Here is a 22,768-nt window from a genome sequence, read left to right as displayed (position 1 = left end):
CAAAAAAATACCCCATTTTGAGTGTGTCCAAATACTTATTCACAGATCTGGATTATCTACAATTATAGGAGTTATTTTTACATCTCAACATAGATGAAGAAGAATATAGAAGTCTAGGTATTTACGGGGCTGACGACCGTCATAGGCTGATTTAATGATAGCTTTACACATATGTAACATTCACAAATTGTACCCCCCATTGACAACCACACTACTCAAATTCTTGGAACTTCTACATATAAATAGTGTTCAAATTCTAAACATAGTGCTTGAATCACTGGAAATTCACTTGAGACATCTAAGGTAATATGAAAGAAGCATTTTATTGAGCAGAAACTCTTTTCTTTGTGTGTGAGGTCGGAATCTTGGATGTTAATCACATCCATGAGAAACCCTATAAATATTCGTTGTATTGTATTATTTGAGCTTTTAATTCGACCAGTTAATTTATTCACAACGTTTTGAGTATGTCCAAATACTTGCTCACAAATCTGGATTATAATCAAGTAAATAATTTCAGATAATGTCCGCCTCCGTAGTGTAATGGTCAGCATGCTCGGCTACCGTTCTGGAGGTCCCGGGTTTGATTCCCAGGGGGGTTTAATAAATGTGATTTTTTTCACTCTGATATTTATTCAATATTACACTGGACTGGTACCTGAAACGGAGGGCTGATCACCTTTCCTTCGTGTGTAAACGATCGAGATAACACTGCGTTTATATGAAGTAGTCCCCTATGCACCATTGGGGTGCGGTAAGGGTTTTGCTATTATTATTAAATAATTCACCCTAAATGTCCAGACTGCCGCATTCTTTTTCATCTATGTTGAGATCTCAAAAAATAAGATAAACAAAAAAATATATTACAAAATTTCCGGTTTGATCAGCTGGAGTCTATAATTTAAATTTTATTTTCTACAAAATTTCATAACTTTATTAACTACATTTTTGTCCCTGGATACCAATTAGCAATGGGCAGTATAATAGGAACGTGATTTGAATATCAATGTTGGATACAGAAATGGAAATCTTGAAAATTCATTTTCTAAATTGTTATCCATTTCCATAGTTGATACAATTTGAACTTAGACAAGAATTCCCGAATTTTATATCCTATTTATACAGCAAATAAAAAATAAAAAGTATTTATTATTAATGTTTTAATATGTACACGTTTCATAAAATTGATCTTTTGTTCATTATTTTGATTTTATACTGACAACTTATTTTTTTATTTTTTATTTTATAATCTTCAAAAATATCTATTTGAAACCGTTTTATGAATCCCGATATTGTTATTTTATCTAAAAGTTTTATTGTTATTTTATCCAAAATACTTAAGACTACGTTATCACTATAGCTGATGATATACTTAAGTTTAACGTGGAGATTAGCATTAAATTAGTTTTACTTGGACAAAAGATAGTCTTTTTGACTATATTGTGATATGTAAAGTGGCAATTTGTGATATTAACATACCGTAAAATAATAGTATAAAAAAACTGTTAAAAGCATCGAATCATATTTTTTTATGATATTTTTTTGATGCAGATTTATTCTTCATTTTTATATATAAAACAAACTTTCTTAAGAGTAATTAAAATAGTAACCTACTTTGCAATGGGGTACGAATAAGAAATCGATTTAATAAAGTACGTCTGAAATCGGTTTAATGGGGAAGATTAAGAAAGTATCCCGAAGGGGCTATGTAGAATGTTAAGCAAATGAGTGGCTAGAGAACGCTTAAATGAGTGTAAGGGTAGTGTTTAAATAGAGAGGTCAGTAAAACGATCAAGGTGTAAACTTCATTTCAATTTATACATCCATTATTTAACTACACGTTTCAAGATTATGTTTGGTTATATTAATAGATTTCGTTAAAAAATATAAAAGACTATTTGCATTCAATAAAACCAACCATATAAGGTTTTATTACCTCAATTATTTGACATTTTTGCGAAGTAAGAGATAAAACTTTTTTCAAGATAAAATTGTCTTTACAACCTTTAATGATAAGTCAATTAAACCGATTATAAATAAATTAGTTGGGATCCAATTCCCAAATAATACAATTTTTCTAACGGATCACTAGCTACGAATAGGATATTTTACAAGTTCCCTATTTAAACTAAGTCGTTATTTTTACTACTCCGTATAATATCACAGTAAATAACAAGTTACAAATCGCTTTTTATTTCACCATCGTTATCTTAAGTCATCTACTGCTAAAATGACTTCAATTTTAATCTTATTATTACATACCCCTATTCTGGCAAAACAATTTATTCCGTTCTCTTTATTTTGCCCTTGTTATTAATTTTCTTGTTTCAGTTACATTATTCATGTATTGTTTTGTTATCCTTCGGTTTCATTATTTTCGAGTAATTAGCATAACAATAGCCCCCCGTCCGTAATAAGTTTCTCATTAAAAATTAATTATTCATCTGATAAATGATTATTTTTCAGAAAATGGGTCAATCCGCAAAATATGCAAATATTAATGACAAAGTGTTAACAGATTCCTGTAGAATAATGATTAATTTCGTGTTGTTTCGTAAACAAATTCTTGGCACCAGAAATTCAACCGCTATAATAATAATTTAGGATAATTTATATAGCTCCATTTTCCCAAAATACTACCTCAAGGGTGGTTTTGCTGTGGTATTATATGATACATTGTTTTTTCTCAGATAAAATAATAATAAATGTTATGACGAAGGTTAACTTTCCATTTGGTACAGCTTCAGATTGCCTGGTAAAAATTGTCGCATCTAGGACAATTGGCTCTCGTTCGTTAGGGTCGCACAGTTTCTTATTCCTTTTTTTAAAACGTTTGTATTATCGAGGGTGGCGCAAAATTAATCACACTATCAGAAGATGTTAAACTTTTTGCAAATGGCGTTGTACGTCTATCATATTTGACGTTTGGGAACGAAACAGCTGCAGTATACAATCTAATTTATACTATACGTAATACATAATATTTACATATCATTAAACATCATTGATAAGAAATATATTTAAATAGTCGATTTTTTTGAGATCCTCGTGAAAAACAACCCTTTAAAAAAAAAGGAGTCGGTGAATTTATATATCAAGGTGCACTTATTTCTAAGAATGGAAAATACGAAGCTCAAATCTATAAAGAGATTGGAATGGTATAGTAAGCAGACAAAGATACGAAGGAATTGGTCTATACTGAGGAAAATGAAAATCTCTCTAGTAAAATATATTTTTAGTATTGCATTGTATAGAGTGGAAACATAGACACTGAGAATATAGGAAAACACGTTAGATGTGTGTGAAATGTTGTGTTGGAGAAGGATGCTTCGCATTACTCGGACTGCAAGATGCACAAACATCTCCAGAATGCCAGTAGTAGACTTACAATATAAAAGTTTTCAAATTCCTCTCTGAATGAAGTAACTTTCCTACATGTGGGATCTCTTTGGATAGGTTCAAGGACTGATATTGTTGTATCGATCTCAATGTAGATGAAAAAAAATATGGAAGTCTGGGTATTTACAGGGCTTTCAAGTTGTCATAAGCTAGTTTAAGCAATCACTTTGTGGACGTGTAACATTCACCTTTTAACCCATGATTGACAACCACATAACTTTAATTTCGAAAGTTTTATTTATCCTTCAATTGATACATTTTTAAATATACTAGATCTCGACACCGTCTACGGATGAGCTGGATATATACATTTTTTTAATAGTGACTTTTATGAAATATATGTAAAAAAAACTTGATTATTTTTATTTATTCGGAATATTTTGAGTGATCTTTGTTCACATGTATTTCGCTGGCGTAAGTGATCACTTGTGTAACTTTTTCTTTTTTTCATAATTTAACATCCATATTGCATTAGTAATGAAAGCCATACATATGCACTGGTGTTCTTGATTCTTTTGTGTGTAGGTTAAAAGCTGAATTTTTCATTGATTTCGAATTTTGACAGATAGTTCTGCCATAATCATATATATTTTTATTAATTTCACCCGTACGGTGAAAAATCCTGTGCTTGAATACACCATACATTTTAACCATTTTTTTTATTCACAGTATTTTGAGTGTGTTGAGTATCTTGAGTGATTTATTCACAATGTTTGAACAAAAATTTGCTACTAGAAATATTGTAATTAAATAAAAAAAATACAGTCAATATGTATTTATGATTATTGTATGCGACATACATATTTGAATGTTTTATATTTCTAAATATGCTATTTTTGTGATTATGTAGTATGCAAGTATTTTATCTAATACAAATACATGTATTTACTAAACTTACCCATAAAAAACATTTTCTGTTTGAAATTGTGAGATTTTCATATGCCTTACAATGTTATCTTCGAATATTTTATATTTTGTATGGATACTCCCTCTAGGCATTTTTCTGACAAGACCCAAAATATGCGTCACAAATTGTACCTTGTTTTGACAACACAATTTACTGCTTTAGCACCTCAAAGAATACAAAACCTCAAGACGATACTTGAAATACAATTTGTGGAGTACAAATCTTAATAAAAATAAAAAAATCAGCATAATTCAATGAAGTATGATTTGAATATACAGTACATTTATTACTTTTTAACAATGCGATCATTTGAAATTTTTCCTGGTTCAAAACTTTTACTTGAATTTTCTTACATAATTCAAAAAATAAGTTAGAGACGATGGATTTACTGAAGTGAGCCATACAAAATGAAAAATAAAAGCCTAGCAGCAAAATCAAAACTGGCAATACACAACGGAAACCTGGTACCAAGCGTAATTCATGGAAGTAAAGCATGAAGCTGGCAAAAGAAGGTTGAAAATAGATTAAATGGAGTTAAAGTGCGATCTCTCAGATGAATGTGCGGTAGAACGATAAACAATAGATGTTCGAATAGTGAAATAGGGAAAGAATGCAAGGTACTATCGATAAAATGAAGAGACATTTGTTTGGATGGTTTGACATGTGGAACGAATGAGTGAATACAGAACAGTTAATAAAATTATGAGGCAAATGTAGTTACAAATGGCATATACGAGCAAAAGAAGACAGAAAAATCCCACACGATCAAGTTTGTCAAATATATAAAAGTGGTTAAGTCAGGAGTCGGAATAATCGGTGGTTATGTATGAGGAGGTACATAAATGTGGAAGAGGAGAGGATTTTTTTCCAAAGACAGAATGATATGGCATTCTATTCCCTCAACCTACCCCAGCGAGGAAGCGGCAAAGTGGTGAGCTATTAATTAAATTCAGGTTGAAATAAAAATACGCCGTATTCACTGGAAAAAAATATTATACATAAAAGTTATCATTGTGTTTTATTTAGATTTATCTTTTTTTTAACGAAAGCGTTAACTGTTTTCCAATAAATTACGATGCGAACACGAAATGTCAACATTAATTTAAAAAATTCGGTCGGTTTTTTTTCTGGAATCAGATTTTAATGAAAACAATAGAATTTTTTCGCAAACCGAGAAAAGGTTTTTCGTCGTATTCATTTACATTTATAACGAAACTCGTTTTGAGGTTTCTATTTTTAAGAGTCGAGTACTAATAGCCAATTTGGGGTCATAAATTTTTACGACATATAAACATGTATTCTTGTAAGCATACCACATTAGTTAAACAGATTTTTTCCATACCGATAACTCCGTTTTATCCTCTCGACGTATACGGACTTTTTTGTTACTCGCGAGTTCTCGGAATCGGTTCCAGCTGTGTCAATACAACATTTGTTTACCTGAACTCACCCCTAAAGCACAATACTAGTACAAACAAAAACCATTTTTTAAACCGTTGTATCATTGAGTACATGTTCATTTTTATCTTATCATTGAAAATATATTTTACCATATGAAAGACATCTAGAAAAATATCAAAAAATTCATGGATGCTACAGAAAGATGACATTTGAAGGCATGACCTAGGTGAAGTTGTATATAAAACACTATCCTTACTATCCATTGTGTACTTTGTATAATACCACTGTTTTAAAACACTTATTTGCGACTCCCGGTTTCGGAAATTATTCCATCATCAGAAGATCATAATTAAAATATAATTTTAACATTAAAATTATTAAAATTATAATAAAATTATTACGACTTGACATTTTTACTATTTATTTTTTTTGAAAAAGAGAAAGATGACAAATGAATCACAACAGGAATATTTTCAAAAGTTGTATTTGATTGAAGGACCTACAACTTGAAAACAAGGATAGATGACTTTATACTACAAAGTTCGAAAATGACCACATTTAAGATTTTGATATCTCTCGATACATGAAAAAAAAGGATTCATGGGTATTTACAGGGCTTTTGACTTATCATAGGCCTGTTTATTGATCACTTTACACACGTGCAACATTATCCATTTTACCAACGATTAACAACCACGCTTCTTATTATTTTACGTGAGTAAGGTGATCACTTAACCAGCCTTAACAGGTCATAAACTCTGCAAAAACTCAGATGTCCATATACTTATTCATATTTGGTGAGATTTCAAAATACAAAAATAAATTGAAAGTGAGGAAACTTAGTTTTTCGAGGATTTGGACACATCCAAAAACGTTGTGCATATTTTAGTTGCTAGCCATTTCCGCCGTATAGGTCCCGTATTCAGAAACAACGTTAATATTTAACATTGTAAAGAAAAGTCAACTGTTTCTAAAAAAATAGACGTCTTCTCGCCTTCTGTTTCCAAACCTCAACACTTTGAACCATTGGTTCTCAAACTTTTTCACCGCGTAGACCCCCTGCCTGGCTAATTGAATTTCCCTATACTTATCAACAAAGTGTTTTTGACTGCTGGTATAGTGCTGTTTACCCGATGACCCGAACATGTTTGTACAAAGTTTTAGGCGCAGGTCTGGACAACTGTTAGTCGCCGGTGACACAGATTCCCTGCAAGTCAAAATTGAACCCTGGGCGTCAATACAAGCGCTTTGGTAAACTATGGTAAACATCTTTATTTATTAGGTAAATTACCTATATTTACATATAATCAATATTAAAACAGCCTTGCATTATTAAGCTTGACAAAATTTTCAACCACAATATGTGTAATTTTTAATGTTAAAATATATTAATATTAAAAAAAAACAAGTTTTCTTAATGATTACTTATAACTACATTACCTTTAACTCGCTTCAAAGAAAGAAAAAAAAATAAGTACAAGACGAAGATTTTTCTTACAGATACAAAAATTTTAATGAAATTTTAATACAAAGGGAATGAAAATAACAATAAAAATATATTAATAAGCTTACTGGATACCAATTGTTTCTTTTTGTGATATCCCTGATCACTTTAATCATTTCGGAAGTGTTTGTGGTGTATTTAAAATAAACAAAACAGACAGAATACAAACATTACACTTATTTATCACTAATTACTTGACAGAAAGTACAACAAACTTCACCAAAAATGTCAATAAAACTCGCGACTTTTCAACACAACTTTTCATAAATACTAACGAAAATCGATTAAAGCAGGAAATTTCTAATGCGGAAATAATCCGCTTATGCTGAAAGTGACAACACAGTGACAGGAGAAAACGATAGGGTAAAATCACAGATAAATGATTCAGAAATTATGTTGAAAAGTTTTCAAGTAAAGTTCATAAACTTGACATTATGACGAAAATCTGTTTAAAGGATTGTTTAAAAGTTTCATTTGAAAATAATATTAAAAGTGCATTAACGTTTTTTTTACCCTTGCACTGAGGAAATGAAAACAGCAATGTCTAGGACGCTCGAGGTTGCACACCCGGACTCCCACAATCTCCTGTCACTAGAACACTGCTTATTTGTACAATACCCTTCACGAGAGACGCGCCTTATGAAGTTATTAGTAGTATTTTAGTCATATACTTATATATAAATATTATTTTTTGACATCTCATCAAAGATAAACAAGAATATGGAAGTCTGGGCATTTACAGGGCTGACGACCGTCATAGGCCGATTTAAGTGATCATTTTACACATATCAGCCCCGTAAATACCTAGACTTCCATATTCTTCTTCATCTGTGATGAGATGTCAAAAAATAATATGAAAATTACTCCCGTATTTGGAAACAATCCAGATTTTGTAAACAAGTATTTGGACACATTCATTATGTTGTAAATTAATAATGAACACTAAAATTATGAATGTTTGAAGTTAGACGTATTTTTTTTAATAATAAAAAAAATTAAAATCATTTTAAACGCCAATAGATTTTTTTTTGTAACAAAAACCGTTCAACCTAAGCAAGACTTTCCATTATTTTAATTTCTTTACTATCATTATTTATTTACAGTTTTATAAATGTTTGTTTAAAGAAAACCGGTACTCAGCCTCAATCTCCATAAAAAGTAGCGACTTCATATCCAACGTTACTCGCTAGATGTGAAAAACATTTAAATTTTTCCTTCAGAGGTCTACATTTTAAGGACACTTGGAAATACTGAAATTCTCAAAGCACTAACTGCTTCTGAAAAGTCACGATTCGTTGAAGTTACCAACGTCAATAAAATTCATATTTCTATCGGTAGAAAAGCATTTCAAATAAACGTTCTAAAAGTGCGTTCCCTCTAAATTGGACTTCATAAAGGACCATTCACATTACATATATTTATTCGTTTTTAATAAATATTATGCATTATTTATTTTTTAAGTAAGTTTTTTAATGTAAAGCTTCAAGCTGTCATCTCAAAGTAGACGCCAACCTTTCTTCAAAAAAGCAAATAAACAATACTGTGAGTATGAGATTTTTTGACATCTCAACACGGATAAAGAAGAATATAAAAATCTTGGTATTTTCAAGGGTTTTGACCTGTCGTAGGCTGATTAAGTAATCACTTTATACACGTGCAACATTCACCATTCTATCTGCGATGACTACCGCACTACTCAATTTTTTGAAACTTATACATTTGTCATTAATTTCATGACACACATGTGAGTTCACTAGGGCCATCTTTGTTAGATTGAGAAAGCTTTTATTAATGAGAGACCCGTTTATTTATCCTAATCGTATTTTTTTAAACCGAATAATTAAATCCTTCCATATTTTTTGGTCTGTTGCTACTTGCAGCCAGTTTCTACCCCTTACAGCGGCTATATCGTCGGACCATCTTTTTGAGGTCTTCCAACGCCTTTTATATTCTCTCAAGGTCTCTACTTCAATATTAAGGGGTCATTTTTGCAACATGTCCCACCCATTGCCACTTGAGTCTTGCTACGTCATCCATGATATCTGCTTTTCTGGTTCTGCTCCTAATTTCAGCATGCAAATAATACTACCCTTTTATTTTGAAAATTGAAAGTATTAACTTTGTGGATCATAGTGACCCACAAAGTTAATGCTTTCAATAGGTAAGTCGATCAAAAAACAAAGTCTTTTTATTTCTCAAAATAATAAAATATAATACTACCCTTCACTACCATAGCACTTTTTACACACTTAAAACTACACAAAATGTTTAACACATGCAATTTGGGTCGACCGACTTACAGCGGCTATATTGTCGGACCACCTTTTTGAGGTCTTCCAACACCTTTTATATTCTCTCAAGGTTTCTGCTTCAATATTTAGGGGTGCTTTTTGTAAGGTCCATTCTTGCAACATGTCCCACCCATCGCCACTTCATTCTTGCTACGTCATCCATGATTTCTGCAATTCTGGTTCTGCTCCTAATTTCAGAGAGAAAAATATAAACAAATACCATGCATATTATATGTGGAGATCCACACCAAAATGTTACTTTACCATTATAAATGATTTGAATTAATCTCGAATTCTAGCTTGTAAAGTTGTTACGTTTTGGTGCAATTTAATGATTTCATATTGATTAGACACGGAATTGGTCACGTTTTGTCGCAACTTTAATTGAGATTTCGATAGAACACAGTAAACAGAACAGATTTGCATTTTTTTCAAATGTTGTGTAATATTGGAAATGTAACTTTTGGTGAGGACCTCCACATGTTTTTTTATGAACTTTTACGAAAGATGAAGAAGAATATGGAAGTCTGGGCATTTATGGGGCTGACGACCTTAAATAATTATTTATTATTTTTCATCTTTGATGAGATGTCAAATAATAATATGAAAAATACTCCTGTAATTGGAGATAATCCAGATTTGTGAACAAATATTTAGACACACTCAAAATATTGTAACTTTTATGAACATCCGGCTCTTTAGAAAATCCAAAAGGTTTTCCGTTTACGTTGTTTAGATAATTTTAAAATTAAAACTAATTTCCGTGGTTTATTTAAACTGGGTTTGATGATATTCAAAATACGAAACACGTTAGTATGCATGTCACGTCTATGGAGCGTGAAGCGTCACGAGTGTGACCGTACCTTTAGCGGTTCGCGGTATGCAATCTCGAGACCGCCATTTCCGGGGCGCCCTCTTTACCGCGCCCGTTCTACCATGCAAACACTTCCCGCCTATTTCGCCAGTAGCAACGGCTTGTTGCGGAAAGGCCACGACTTCAGACATGTCAAAGGTAGGTATTTCAATGTAGCCGTCTGAAAACTTAAATTAATAACCGTGGAATGTAGTACGTCATTAATAAAGGTACTTGCGTATTTAATTACTGCTAAAGCGGCAATGAAAATAATAAATATGACCGCCGAAATACATGAAAGTATTTTTGTTTTAACAACATTTCAAATGGGTCCAAATACTTGTTCACAAATCTGGATTATCTCCAATTATAGGAGTTATTTATCATATTATGAGAACAACATATATGAAGAAGTATTTTATTTATTGTTTCGGCATTAACTTTGTGGTAAGACATGTTACAATGATTAAAGAAAACACTTGTTTTTTACCACTTGAGTTTTATTATAGACTTCATGTTTCAGAAGTTAAACTTCCATCATTCAGCTCTGTATAATAACTAAAATATAAAATATAAAATTGTTCTATAAATAAGGAGAGGGGAAAATTAAAATTATTTATTAAATAATATATTGTTTCAAAATTCTTCACCTTTACTTTCCATTTTTCCTTTGTTTTCAAACTCCGCCCCTTGACCAACCCCCTCCCCCTAACTTTCCCCTCTCCTTAATTATAGAACAATTTTTTATTTAATATTTTAGTTACTATATAGACCTGAATGATGGAAGTTTAACTTCTGAAACATGTAGTCTATAATAAAACTCATGTGGTAAAAAACAAGTGTTTTCTTTAATCATTGTATGAAGAAGTATATGGAAAAACTCACTTAAACCACCCTATGACGTTCATAAGCCCAGACTTCTATATTCTTCTTAATCTATGTTGAGATGTCAAAAAATAAGATATATCTTAGTGACCTATATTTAAAATCTCCTCTCTACAAAATTAAAAACGTTTTTTCTTTATTAATCATCACGATAATACAACTTCATAAAGGTCATTTTTTCAAATTATTGGATCGCTTAATTAATGAATACCTGATCTAAGAAACGAAAACATCAGCGTTTTATATTTGAGATTTATTAAAATTGTTGATGTAAAAATGTTCTTCTACATATCATATATTATATGTTGAGATGTGAAAAAATCAAATTTTTGTTTTCATTTTATTTCTGAGATTCCATTAACACTAAAGGTGATGAAGAATCTGTATAGAAAAACATATTTCCGCCCAAAAATGTATCGTAATGTAGGTACCTACCCATAAAATAACCCTTTATCATAAAAAGACTTACCTTAGTGATACGAAAAATGTTATATTGAATTATTCGGCCATATTTGTAAGCGAATCTTTCCGCGCTAGTAGATTTATGGAATTCCATATTACGTGGAAAATCCCCTATGCGAATCAAATAATTCGTGGTTTATATTTATCCACACATTCTTACAGTATCAATTCTATTTCCTTAGTTTCATCATGTTTTATTCCAACTCTATTTTGGGAATGGAATTGTCCATCACGTTGCCCGTGGGACCCTAACTGTTACGGAATACATATTATATCAATTAACTGATATTAATTCGTATAATCCTAGCTGGTATTTCTTCTTGTTACATGTATAAGACCAAACAAAAACTTAAAATAAGTAATTTTTATAGGTGTCTCAACTTGAGATGAGACATTTATCATTTTCACGAAAGAAGATTGAGCATGCCCGAGGCTTACGACCTGGCATTATACCTGGCTTACGTGATGTTTCCTAGCATATGAAAAAAGGTGTCAATTGTGGAATGAATACAACTTCCGAAACTGTAGCGTTGTCTTTTTTTCATGTAAATAAAAATATCACTTAAACCACCTTACGGCAGGTCATTAGCCCTCGAAATAAATACACATACTTTCAAATTATTCTTCATCTACGTCGAGATAGCAATATAAACAAATAAAATATATAAAATATTCAAACCATTTTTTAGGAGTTCCAAAAATTTGAGTACTGTGGTTGTCAATCATTGGTAGAATATTGAATATTGCATGTAAGTAAAGTAATGTCTTAACCAACCTATGACAGGTCATAAGCCCTGATAATACCCAGACATTCAACAGACATTAAATTGTCTTTTTTTAATTAGTGTTTTACTTAGTAAATACCACTATTTCTTAAAATCTACTATGACACGTGTTTCGATGTATACCGCATCATTTTTACACCAAATAAAACATTAATTAAAAATGGATAGATTTTACCACAAAGTGACTGCCGAATCAATCAATGAAATTCTTAAATTGGCTTGTTAATACCAATGCAAATTTTTAACAGAAATATTTTCAAAATCTGGCGTAATATTATTATCTACGAATTTTAAAGGACTCGTTTGAGAAAAAATATTACCCTATTTCCAAAACAGTTAGGCAAGTTAATGCGCTTCATAAATAAGTCAGGCGTATTCAAGACACTCATTATTAAAGCTGGTTTTAATCCAAAAAATAATTATAAAGGTAATAAAATGTTCATATTATTTTTAATTTCTATGGATTATGAAACATTACGTAAAAAATCGAATTTATGTATTAATTTTAAATCAAACACAGATTTTTTGAGTCTACTAAGCTTGAGTCAAAAAGTCAAAAAATCTGTGTTTGATTTAAAATTAATACATAAATTAAAATGGAGTTCTACAAATTAAACGCCAAATCAATAAATAAAAAATCGAACACTAAAAATACGTTTAAAAAAAAACTCATGAAGTTAAGCGTTTAGATTGGATTATCTACTAAGTTTTGGTTTAGAGTTTATAAAACAAGGATGAAAGTGCAGTGAATATGTGATCTCTCAGAATAATGTGTGGCAAAACGATGAATGGTAGTTGTTTGAATGGTGATGTAAGGTAGGAATGCAAGGCTGAGATAAGCACTTTCGATAAAATTATGTGAATCCAATTAGTAAAAAAAGAACCTTTAAACAAAATAATCAGGCGAATTGATTTGGAAATAGACGCAGAGGAAGACCGACAAAAAAACGTGGCATCATAAAGTTTTTTAAACGTTAAGTTAAAATATTTTATTGGAGTCAGTTTGGAAGTCGGAATAATCAGTGCGCACGTATGATGAGGTTCATGCATGTGGAAGAGGCGAAAATCGTCAGCAAAGACAGATAACGATCTCTCGCATTTTCTCTGCTTATTCCTGCGGTGCGATTGTTAATTCGTCGTTATTTAGTTTTTTAACAAAGTGTGTCTGATCTACTATTTTTATTTATTTGGCACAAAGTTTTATAAAACACCTTGTAATTATTTCTGATTATTTCTTTCAGGGTATAACACATACACGTTCAACGAGAGCGAGCACACGGAACGAGTGGCTGACGAGATCCTGTCAGTGACGTATGACGATGGGAAATGGTCTAAGCCCTATTACGACTGCGGTGGAGGAAATATATGGATGCTCACTTACACAGTCCCGTTCTTCGGGTACGCCAATGACACATACTTCTTCAAGTAAGTAACAATTTTTCTATATTTTTCTCAATATTTTTAATATTTAAATCATTAACTTTGTGGTTAGTCATTTTTACTTTTTTTTTAAACAAATTTATGAGGTGAATGTTATTGGAAAAAGGAGCAGAGGAAGACCGAGAAAAACATGGCACGATCAGGTATGCCAAATACTTGAATGTGGTCAGGTTAGGAGTCGTAATAATCGGCGGGTATGTATGAGGAGATGCATGAACGTGGATGAGGCGAAGAATGTTTGCAAAGACAGAGTGGTGAGGCGTTCTATTCTCTCTTCCTACCCCTGCGGGGGGGGGGGGCTGCGTGATAGTTAGTTAGTTAGTTAGTTAGTTAGTTACAAAAATGTTAGTAATATAAATATATAACCACTCACCGAGATTTTTATGTTTACCGGTTTCGAGACGTACCCGTCTCTTCGTCAGAACAATCACTACCACAGCATGCAAAAAATACTACCCTTTTATTTTGAATATTGAGTGCATTAACTTTGTGGATCATAGTGATATATTATTTTGAGAAATAAAAAGACAATGCGATTGTATTAAAAAAAACAAAGTCTTTTTATTTCTCAAAATAATATAATACTACCCTGCACTACCATAGACTATTTACACACTTAAAAGTACACAAAATGTTTAACACATGCAATTTTGGTCGTCCCGAAGAACAACATTTACTTGGGTACATCTCGAAACCGGTAGATATAAAAATCTCGGTGAGATTAATTAAAAACTAATATTACTAACATTTTTGTTTAAAAAAAATTTAAGGTAAACTATTCGTCTCACAAACCTTTTTTGAAAGATCTAGTATTTTATCTTATTTTTCTTTAATTAAGCTTCTATTGTAAGAGAGAATTTTTAATTTTTAATGAAGATATAAGAAAAGAATATTTATTAGACTTAACTAGTGAAAATTGAAATGATTACGATAAGATATTTTATGTGGTATGGAATTGATAACGAGAACGACTTAAAAGGTGTATTTATATAAAAATGTGTACAGGATAACAGAACTAGGACTGCCAAAAAAGACACGACACGACTAGATCAATCAGAACCTAAAATCTGATTGTATAAAAAGTCTGTGTAATTGGAGGGCATGTACATGTATGGAAGTGAAGAAAGCTAGGAGTATATGTCTGGAAAGACGAGTGTGGTGTTTCATTCTCTCTGACTGCCTCTGCAGCGAAAAGGAATGATGGTAAAAACACATTTATTTGCTAAATCATTTCCACCATAATATTTTCCCCCAGTTCATTCACAGTGAAGTGCCCTTGAGGTAGTATTTTACGAAAATGGCGCTTTATAAGTTATCCAAATTTATAATTTTTACTTTTATTAATTAGTAACATTCTCTTGTTACCGTTAGTAATATCAATTTATACATATACATTTTTTTTTCTTTTTCCTTCCACCCACTTTTTAACTTGATTTTGCTATCTTGATTCCTTATATTTATTTTGATCCCTTTGGGAAATGAACCTAAGACCTCCAGCACTGTTACCAAACGCTCGTGCTACTACACTATGGAGACGGACAAAATTGAATTTTTAAGCAATTTTGTTTAATTTCCTTAAACATAACTATTGACCAATTGTATTAATTTTTTAACCATAATACATTTATCAAATAAGTTACTTTAGGCTGTTTTTCAAAGAAATTATTATTTATGTGTACATGTTCTCATATTGAATTTCTAAAATATCGTATGTGTTTGCAAATTAGACTCGTAAAATATTACCCGAGTGTGTAAGCAACTTTTTATGGCCTGGCAATTTATTTCACCTTTTCGTCCAATTAATTTTGTTAATTCACGAAACGAGGTAATTCGTTTAAATCAGAATTAATAAACGAGTTATTAATTTATTTTATGAGTGCTTAATTTCAATTTATTGCGAATTAGAACGCTGATGGAAAATAATTAAAATAAAAAAAATAAAAATACTTACTTTTGCTCACTCATTTCCAATCAAACAATAAATGAATCCGCTATTGGTTTCGTGAAATACGTATGTTTTATGCGTATTTATTTATTTAATACTTGATAAATTAATTACCAAAAGTGTCCTAATAAAAACTAAGTGTTTTTCATTTTTTATGAATGAAGATGGAAGTTTGAGAATTCCAGTAGGTACTATATTCGGCTGGTATAAGTCATAACTTTATGAACTTGTGTAACATTTATCATTCTGTCCATTATTTATCTTTATTGCATTAATTTTAATTTAAAAATTCGCATTTGTTAGATTCCTTTTGTATGTTAGTTGTTTTTTTATAGGTATGAACTTTTGACCAAGGGTGCTGCCCTGCAGTTGAAAATTTCTATATATCTTTCCCCAATTGGACATATGGCAGATTCAATCAAAATTAGTTGTTTTTTTTTTCACTCTAATATTTATATATATATATATATATGTATATATATATATATATATATATATATATATATATATATATATATATATATATATATATATGTATATATATATATATATATATATATATATATATATATATATATATACATATATATATATATATATATATATATATATATATATATATATATATATATATATATATATATATATATATATATATATATATCGTCGTGGAGCATAGTCTTAAGGTTTTAACGAGTCTTTGGCCTGACAGTTGAAAGTAAATACAGGGTGGGTGGAAATATAAGTTTCGTAAGAAGAGTAGTACGGGTAACATTGTGAGAATGTGAATCTTAATACAAATAACTCCGAATTGGAGCAAACCCAGACTTCGTGAATAAATTGGACGCACTTAAAGTAATGTGAATCATTGTTAGTTGTATCGAAGACCAACATACACTAAGGGTGTTTACTAAAAGAAGGTCAAGGATACAAAGGTTTAAGAAAATAGACCGAGATAATAATGGGCTGTGACAAGTTTAAGCTCTATAACCAATGATGTCGATAGTGTATTTGACATACTGGTGTCCCGATTGTTCAGATGATGAGACGTGTTCGTACGTCTCGAAACCGGTCGTTTCCATTTTTTTATGATTACTATACTATAGCGCAACTAACACTTTACTTAAATGTTAATCAAAATTTTAAATTTGTTTAATTTCCAAAATATTAGTATGCATAGAAAAACCCAGATTTGTGACTAAAGATTTGGACACATTTATTTATTTTAAACTCCCTTCAAATCGAGCCTCGGACTTCCGGCATGGTTGCCAATCACATACATTATATGAAAAAGATATCAAAGTGTATTTTTGGAATAAATTTAATTTTGCTCACTGTTAAAATTATATTATGTTTAATTTATTCTTTAAATTATAATTTAACTGATTATTACTATGATTTAACTAATAATAAAACCCTTATCCGCACCTCAATGGTGCATAAGGCACTGTGTCATATAAACGCAGTGTTATCTTGATCGTTTACACATGAAGGAAAAGTGATCAGCCTTCCGCTTCAGGCACCAGTCCATGTTAATATTGAATAAATATTACAGTGAAAAAATCACTTATATTTTTTTTTAGGGGGAAAATAAAAATCGAACCCGGGACCTCCAGAACGGTAGCCGAGCGTGCTGACCATTACACTACGGAGGCGGACAAAAGCCAAAGATATTTTTAATGTAGCCAATCAAATGATTTCGCACTTTACAAAGTTTTAACTTGCAACGTCTTACGCTCCCCTTACACAAAAGCTTGCGCCATTTTTCATACCAAGACGAAGTATTCAATGAATAAAGGGTTGGCTTTTTCATCTCGACTTTTTAATTGGAAGAAGAAATTTTAATCAGAAATTCTTGGCCCCAGTCACAAAAGTTGACGAGGCGTGTCCTCGACTTCCATAGTTTACGTTGCGAAGTCTCCGGCAAGAGAGGATTAAGGATACAATTGAGTTGTTTCAGTAGCGCGATTCCCAAGTTTAATTACAGAATTCATAGTTTAACGGAATTATTTCTTACTATTGTGTCTAAGTTGAGGCTTTCGAAGCTTACTTACTGATTGTGTTATTTTGACAAAATAACCCCCCGTTCGGGGTTCAATCCAAACAGCAACTTAAGTTTTATACAATGCATCAATGTCAAATTAACCGAGGATTAAACTAATAAACAACAAAGTTCTGCATTAATTTATTCAAATTGATAACATTAATCATTTAATAAAGAGATGTGTATTGGTTTTATCCACCTTGCAGTGTGACGATTAGCGTGTCAAATTACTACAATTGAGGTCCAGGGTTCGAATCCCAAGGGGGGGTTTAAATTAAATATTAGTGATTCTTAATTTAAGTTTTACTTTCTTAATAGCACTTTTATCAAAATCTGTTGTGACACATACATCGATGAATTCCGCATCATTTGAATGCGGAATGCATCAAAATACATGTCAAAATAAATTTTAAGACATATTGGTATTTTTTAAAAGTTAAACTTTAAAAAAAATGGATAGACGACAAATCGACTGTCGAATCCATCTTTGAAAATAATAAAACCTGAATTTCAATCTAACATTCATTGAATATAACTCTGGATTGGTTCCAAAAGCCAGGATTGATTGACTTGTTTTCATGTAAGTAACGATCAATATGACATATAAGGGTTAGAAGAAAATATAACATGAACAATGTATTAAAACTGCTTCATTTAAGTTAATTTGTCGTAAATCAATGTGAATTAGATTTGTACCTTTTAATTTAAGCAACCAAAAAGGGGCCGAAAGATGCACTATGTGATCAATTTAAGAAATTGATAGCACTATGTGATCAATTTAAGAAACTGATTTACTTATTTAATTTATGCGAAAAAATATTCAATTTCAACTTTATGTAATAGATTTAAAAAACAGTTTATTTTTTCAAAGTATTTTTTTTCTAAGCCTACATTTTTCATTAAAATAATTCATTTTTAATATTTAATTAAATAAAAGTTATTTTATTCATATAAATTATTGATCAAATAATCTGTCTCATTTGTTTTAATTATCTCATTCATTTAAAATAATAATCAACATATTTTTTTGAAAAATTTTCTGCACGATTTTTTATAAGTCGTATTGCAGCTTTTGACACCTCTTTGATCGGAGCTTAAATTTTTTATAAAACAAAATAAGAGACATAATTTGTTTACTATTTAAAATACCTTAGAACTGAAATCAACCATGTTAACAAAACTTATTTATTGTAACTGCAGATAGTTGGTAGAATTCCATATTAAATTGTTGAGTAATATATTCAAAATAAAACGCGTTTTTTGGATTGAATTCTACATTTATTTATGTATATTTTTTAATACGTGACGCGTTTCGTCTTTTTTGGACATTATCAAGCATGTTTGAACAAACGTGTTTGAAATCAAACGTGTTTAATAATGTCTTAAGAAGACGAAACGGGTCGCGTATTAAAATATACATAAATATATATAGAATTCAATCCAAAAAACCGTGTTTTGTTATGGATATTTTACCCAAAAAATTAACCAAACTTGTTTATTTTTATGTGTTTCCATAACAAAATAATTTATATCTTCATATCTGTTAACCTGCTTTAATTTATAAAATTCAAAGGTCATGACTTTGTTTTGTCATTCAATTATTACATTCATAAATTGATGTTTTTTTATTAAAAAAAATATTTTGATTGTTACTTATTTGATACCTTTTACCTGTTTTTTTTTATTACAACTAAAGCACTATTATGAATATATTATTTCGAGAAATAAAATATCAATATGATCCATAAAGGTAATGCTTTCAATATTCAAAACATTATTATTAATATTATAATTTACGCTATTAATTCCTAGTACCTGTATACAGTATCTGTAAACGTGTTACTTCCAGATACTGGCTTTTTCATTATTGATAAGCAACCTCTATTAAAGGACATAATCTTTAATTACTATATTTGGTAGTATAATCTCAAGAATTTATTCATGCTACGTTCCTTGTCTCTCAACCTCTAAAATCAAAATTAATAATCTTCCCTTTTCCGGGTTCAAGTGACGTCATCCTCCTTTCGTGCCTTTTGACACCTGTCACTGGAAAACTCCTTTATAAATAATATTTCTTTATCCTTTCACAATAATTATCTTTATATTGCAAAATAAAACAAATTTTGACCAATTAAAATATTGAATTATTGCTTGACCTAAGAGAGCTTTAAACGACTGAAGTTACCCGATTTAATTATTCGTTTCAATATATACCAGTTACTTTTGGAAAACCTATATATTACAATAAATAACACAAAACTTTCATTGGAAATCATACAATTCCGTAAAAATCATCAGTTGATGAATGAAAACAAAAATAAACATAGCAGAAACTGAATTATTACCAATCGATCAATTTGCATATTTAAATGACAGTTTAATTATATATGTACATAGATACCTTTTGAAAATGAAAATTTTAAAATACAATATGTTTACACCTTGATTGAGTGATCACTTTATGAACTTTAATCGTTTTAACTATCCTATAACAGGTCATAAGCCCTTTGAATACCTTGACTTCTTTATTTTCTTCATCATTTTTGAGATGCCAAATATAAGGTGTAAATTATGTTAAAGTTAATTAAATTAAATCTCTTAAGTGAAAAAACCCTGATTTTTGAACAAGGATTTAGACCATGGATATTGCATACATTTAAAAGGATCATTAATGAAAAAAATACTTTAATCAACCAAAGTTACTGCCTAGAACTCGTATATGAAGCGACGTATGAATCATACCATATACGAGTATCCATGAGTTTAAAAAAAATTAATAGTGTGGCTGTCAAGCACGGGTAGAATGGTGAATGTTACACATACATAAGGATATCACTTCAACCAGATTGTAAGACCTTTAAAAACCCAGACTACCAAATTCTTCTTCATCTATCTTGAGATGTCAAAATATAAAATAACTCCTAAGTAACGAAACCCAGATTTGTAAACAGAGATTTGGGTACACCCATGTTGTGAACAACAGTTTTGATCATAGAATTGTTTGGGGATGAATTCGTTATACTATTATTGCATTTCGGTTCGAAGTTTCGCCATTCCCAGCTTCGTATCTTCACCGCCGATATTTCTCATACGATAGCGTAAAGGTTTTCCACGCAATTACCGCAAAGTCAAAGATATTTCCACAAAATTAAACCTACACTATTATTCATTCATTATCAAGTTACGTAGCACATAATAAGATGATTCTTCATCTTTTCCATATCCGTACCTAATGGTGCATAGATGATAATAATAATATATTACAAGAGACATAATTCTTACGAGAAAATAATTAAATGTTATTGATTAAATAATAAAAAAAGCAAACTTTTAGATCACATATGAAGATTATACAAAAGTAAAGAGAAAAGCACTTTGTATTTTACTCTTATCAAATATGAATAATAACTTATTACAAGAAATTGTTATTGGAAAATAATTCAATGTATTTTGAGATGGAATAAAAAAAATCAAATGTAAATCACATTTGTAGTTAGTATGTTGATTGCAGAAAAATACTTCAATAATAAAATTTTAATAAGTTAAATATGATATTAATAATATATTGGAAAAGATGTAGTTCTTACTAGAAAATAAATAAAAGTTATTTCAAATAAAATAATAAAAAATAAAATCGCATATAAAAACTGTAAGATAGCTTTAGAAAAGCACTTCGTCTTACTCATATCTACCCTCTAATTTCAAACGGTTGTATAATGTTCTAACTTTGACCAGTATCACTAATCTGTTATTGCTTGGTTGGAAGATATTGCTTCTTAGCAGTAAGTTATACGTTCATGCGAAATCACCTCAAGGGCGCTTTACAATTTACAGTAATTATTAAAATATAGATATTTACCAGACGAATGTGTGTAAAATCATTGTGTGACAGAATTAAAAATGACGTTATAAGAAAGGAATGAAAGGCTGAACGAGGAATAATTGAAAAGATTAGAAAGAGTTCTTTGCGGTGGTATGGACATGTGGAGCGAATGGATAGCGAGAGAATGACTAAGAAAATATATGTGGCAAATGTGAGAGGGAAAACAGAACGTGGACGACCGAAAAAGACTTGGCACGATCAGATCAATCAGAACCTAAAATCTGGCGGTGTCAAAAGTCTGTGTAATCGGAGGGCATGTATGACTAGATGTATGGATGTGAAGGAGGCGAAGAGTGTATGTCAGGACAGAAGAGTGTGGCGTTCCATCCTCTCTGCCTACTCCTGCGGGGAAACGGCGTGATGGTAGTAGAAGTAGTAGTAGTAGTAGATATTTACAGAAATTCGAAAATCAAATTTTGGTAATTCAAAGATTTATGCATCATCGATCAATCGTCACAACCTTATTATCAAGATGCATATGACGTACTTAGCTTTTATCTTGAAGAAAATTTCGTCTACATTTCTGATAATTTATGTAATGACTTTAGAACTTTCGTACCCAACCAGTTAAAAAAGGATATGACACGACACCAATTAAATTAATTTTGACTTATGGTCAAATTTCTCTCCCCTCTAATCTAATTTCCTAAAAGGGGCAACTTCCTTTCCTCGGTGACATTATAAATCTACTTCCAAAAGTTTAACACTTTTCTAAGTGTGTCGCTACTATATCGAAGGAGTTTGGAACAGTTTCAAGCGACTTCGAGCCTTCGGTGTTACAAAGTTAAAGTTTAAAATGCCTCCGAGATTTATTGCCTTCCCTCTCTCCGGCAATTTATGTGCGTTAACATTGCAAAGAGCTGCTGCCTTATTCTGAATCCGAAGCAACTATTTAAATTTTCCAAATTTAATTTGAATTTGACAGCAATTAAGTTTACTCTTTTCTAGAAATTTCTCGGATTATGATTT

General features: G+C 30.7%; 1 protein-coding gene across 1 annotated transcript in view; it reads left to right on the top strand.

The window, feature by feature from the left end:
* The first annotated feature begins 10,438 nt into the window (after positions 1-10,438).
* The window catches only part of LOC148311341 (putative G protein-coupled receptor CG31760), a 269,803-nt gene continuing 257,473 nt past the window's right edge, over positions 10,439-22,768 (top strand). The window contains exons 1-2 of the mRNA XM_088256792.1: positions 10,439-10,514; positions 13,729-13,912. Coding sequence (XP_088112918.1) covers positions 10,439-10,514; positions 13,729-13,912 — 260 coding nt within the window. The remainder of the gene's footprint in view (positions 10,515-13,728; positions 13,913-22,768) is intronic.

This window comes from Brachycentrus maculatus, unplaced genomic scaffold (genome assembly GCF_059751285.1).
Source record: "Brachycentrus maculatus isolate JH-2025_06_01 unplaced genomic scaffold, ASM5975128v1 h1tg000067l, whole genome shotgun sequence".
In the NCBI taxonomy this organism is placed as follows: Eukaryota; Metazoa; Arthropoda; class Insecta; order Trichoptera; family Brachycentridae; genus Brachycentrus; species Brachycentrus maculatus.
Note: the sequence above shows the minus strand (reverse complement) of the source record. Positions and strands in the feature narration are given on the sequence as shown.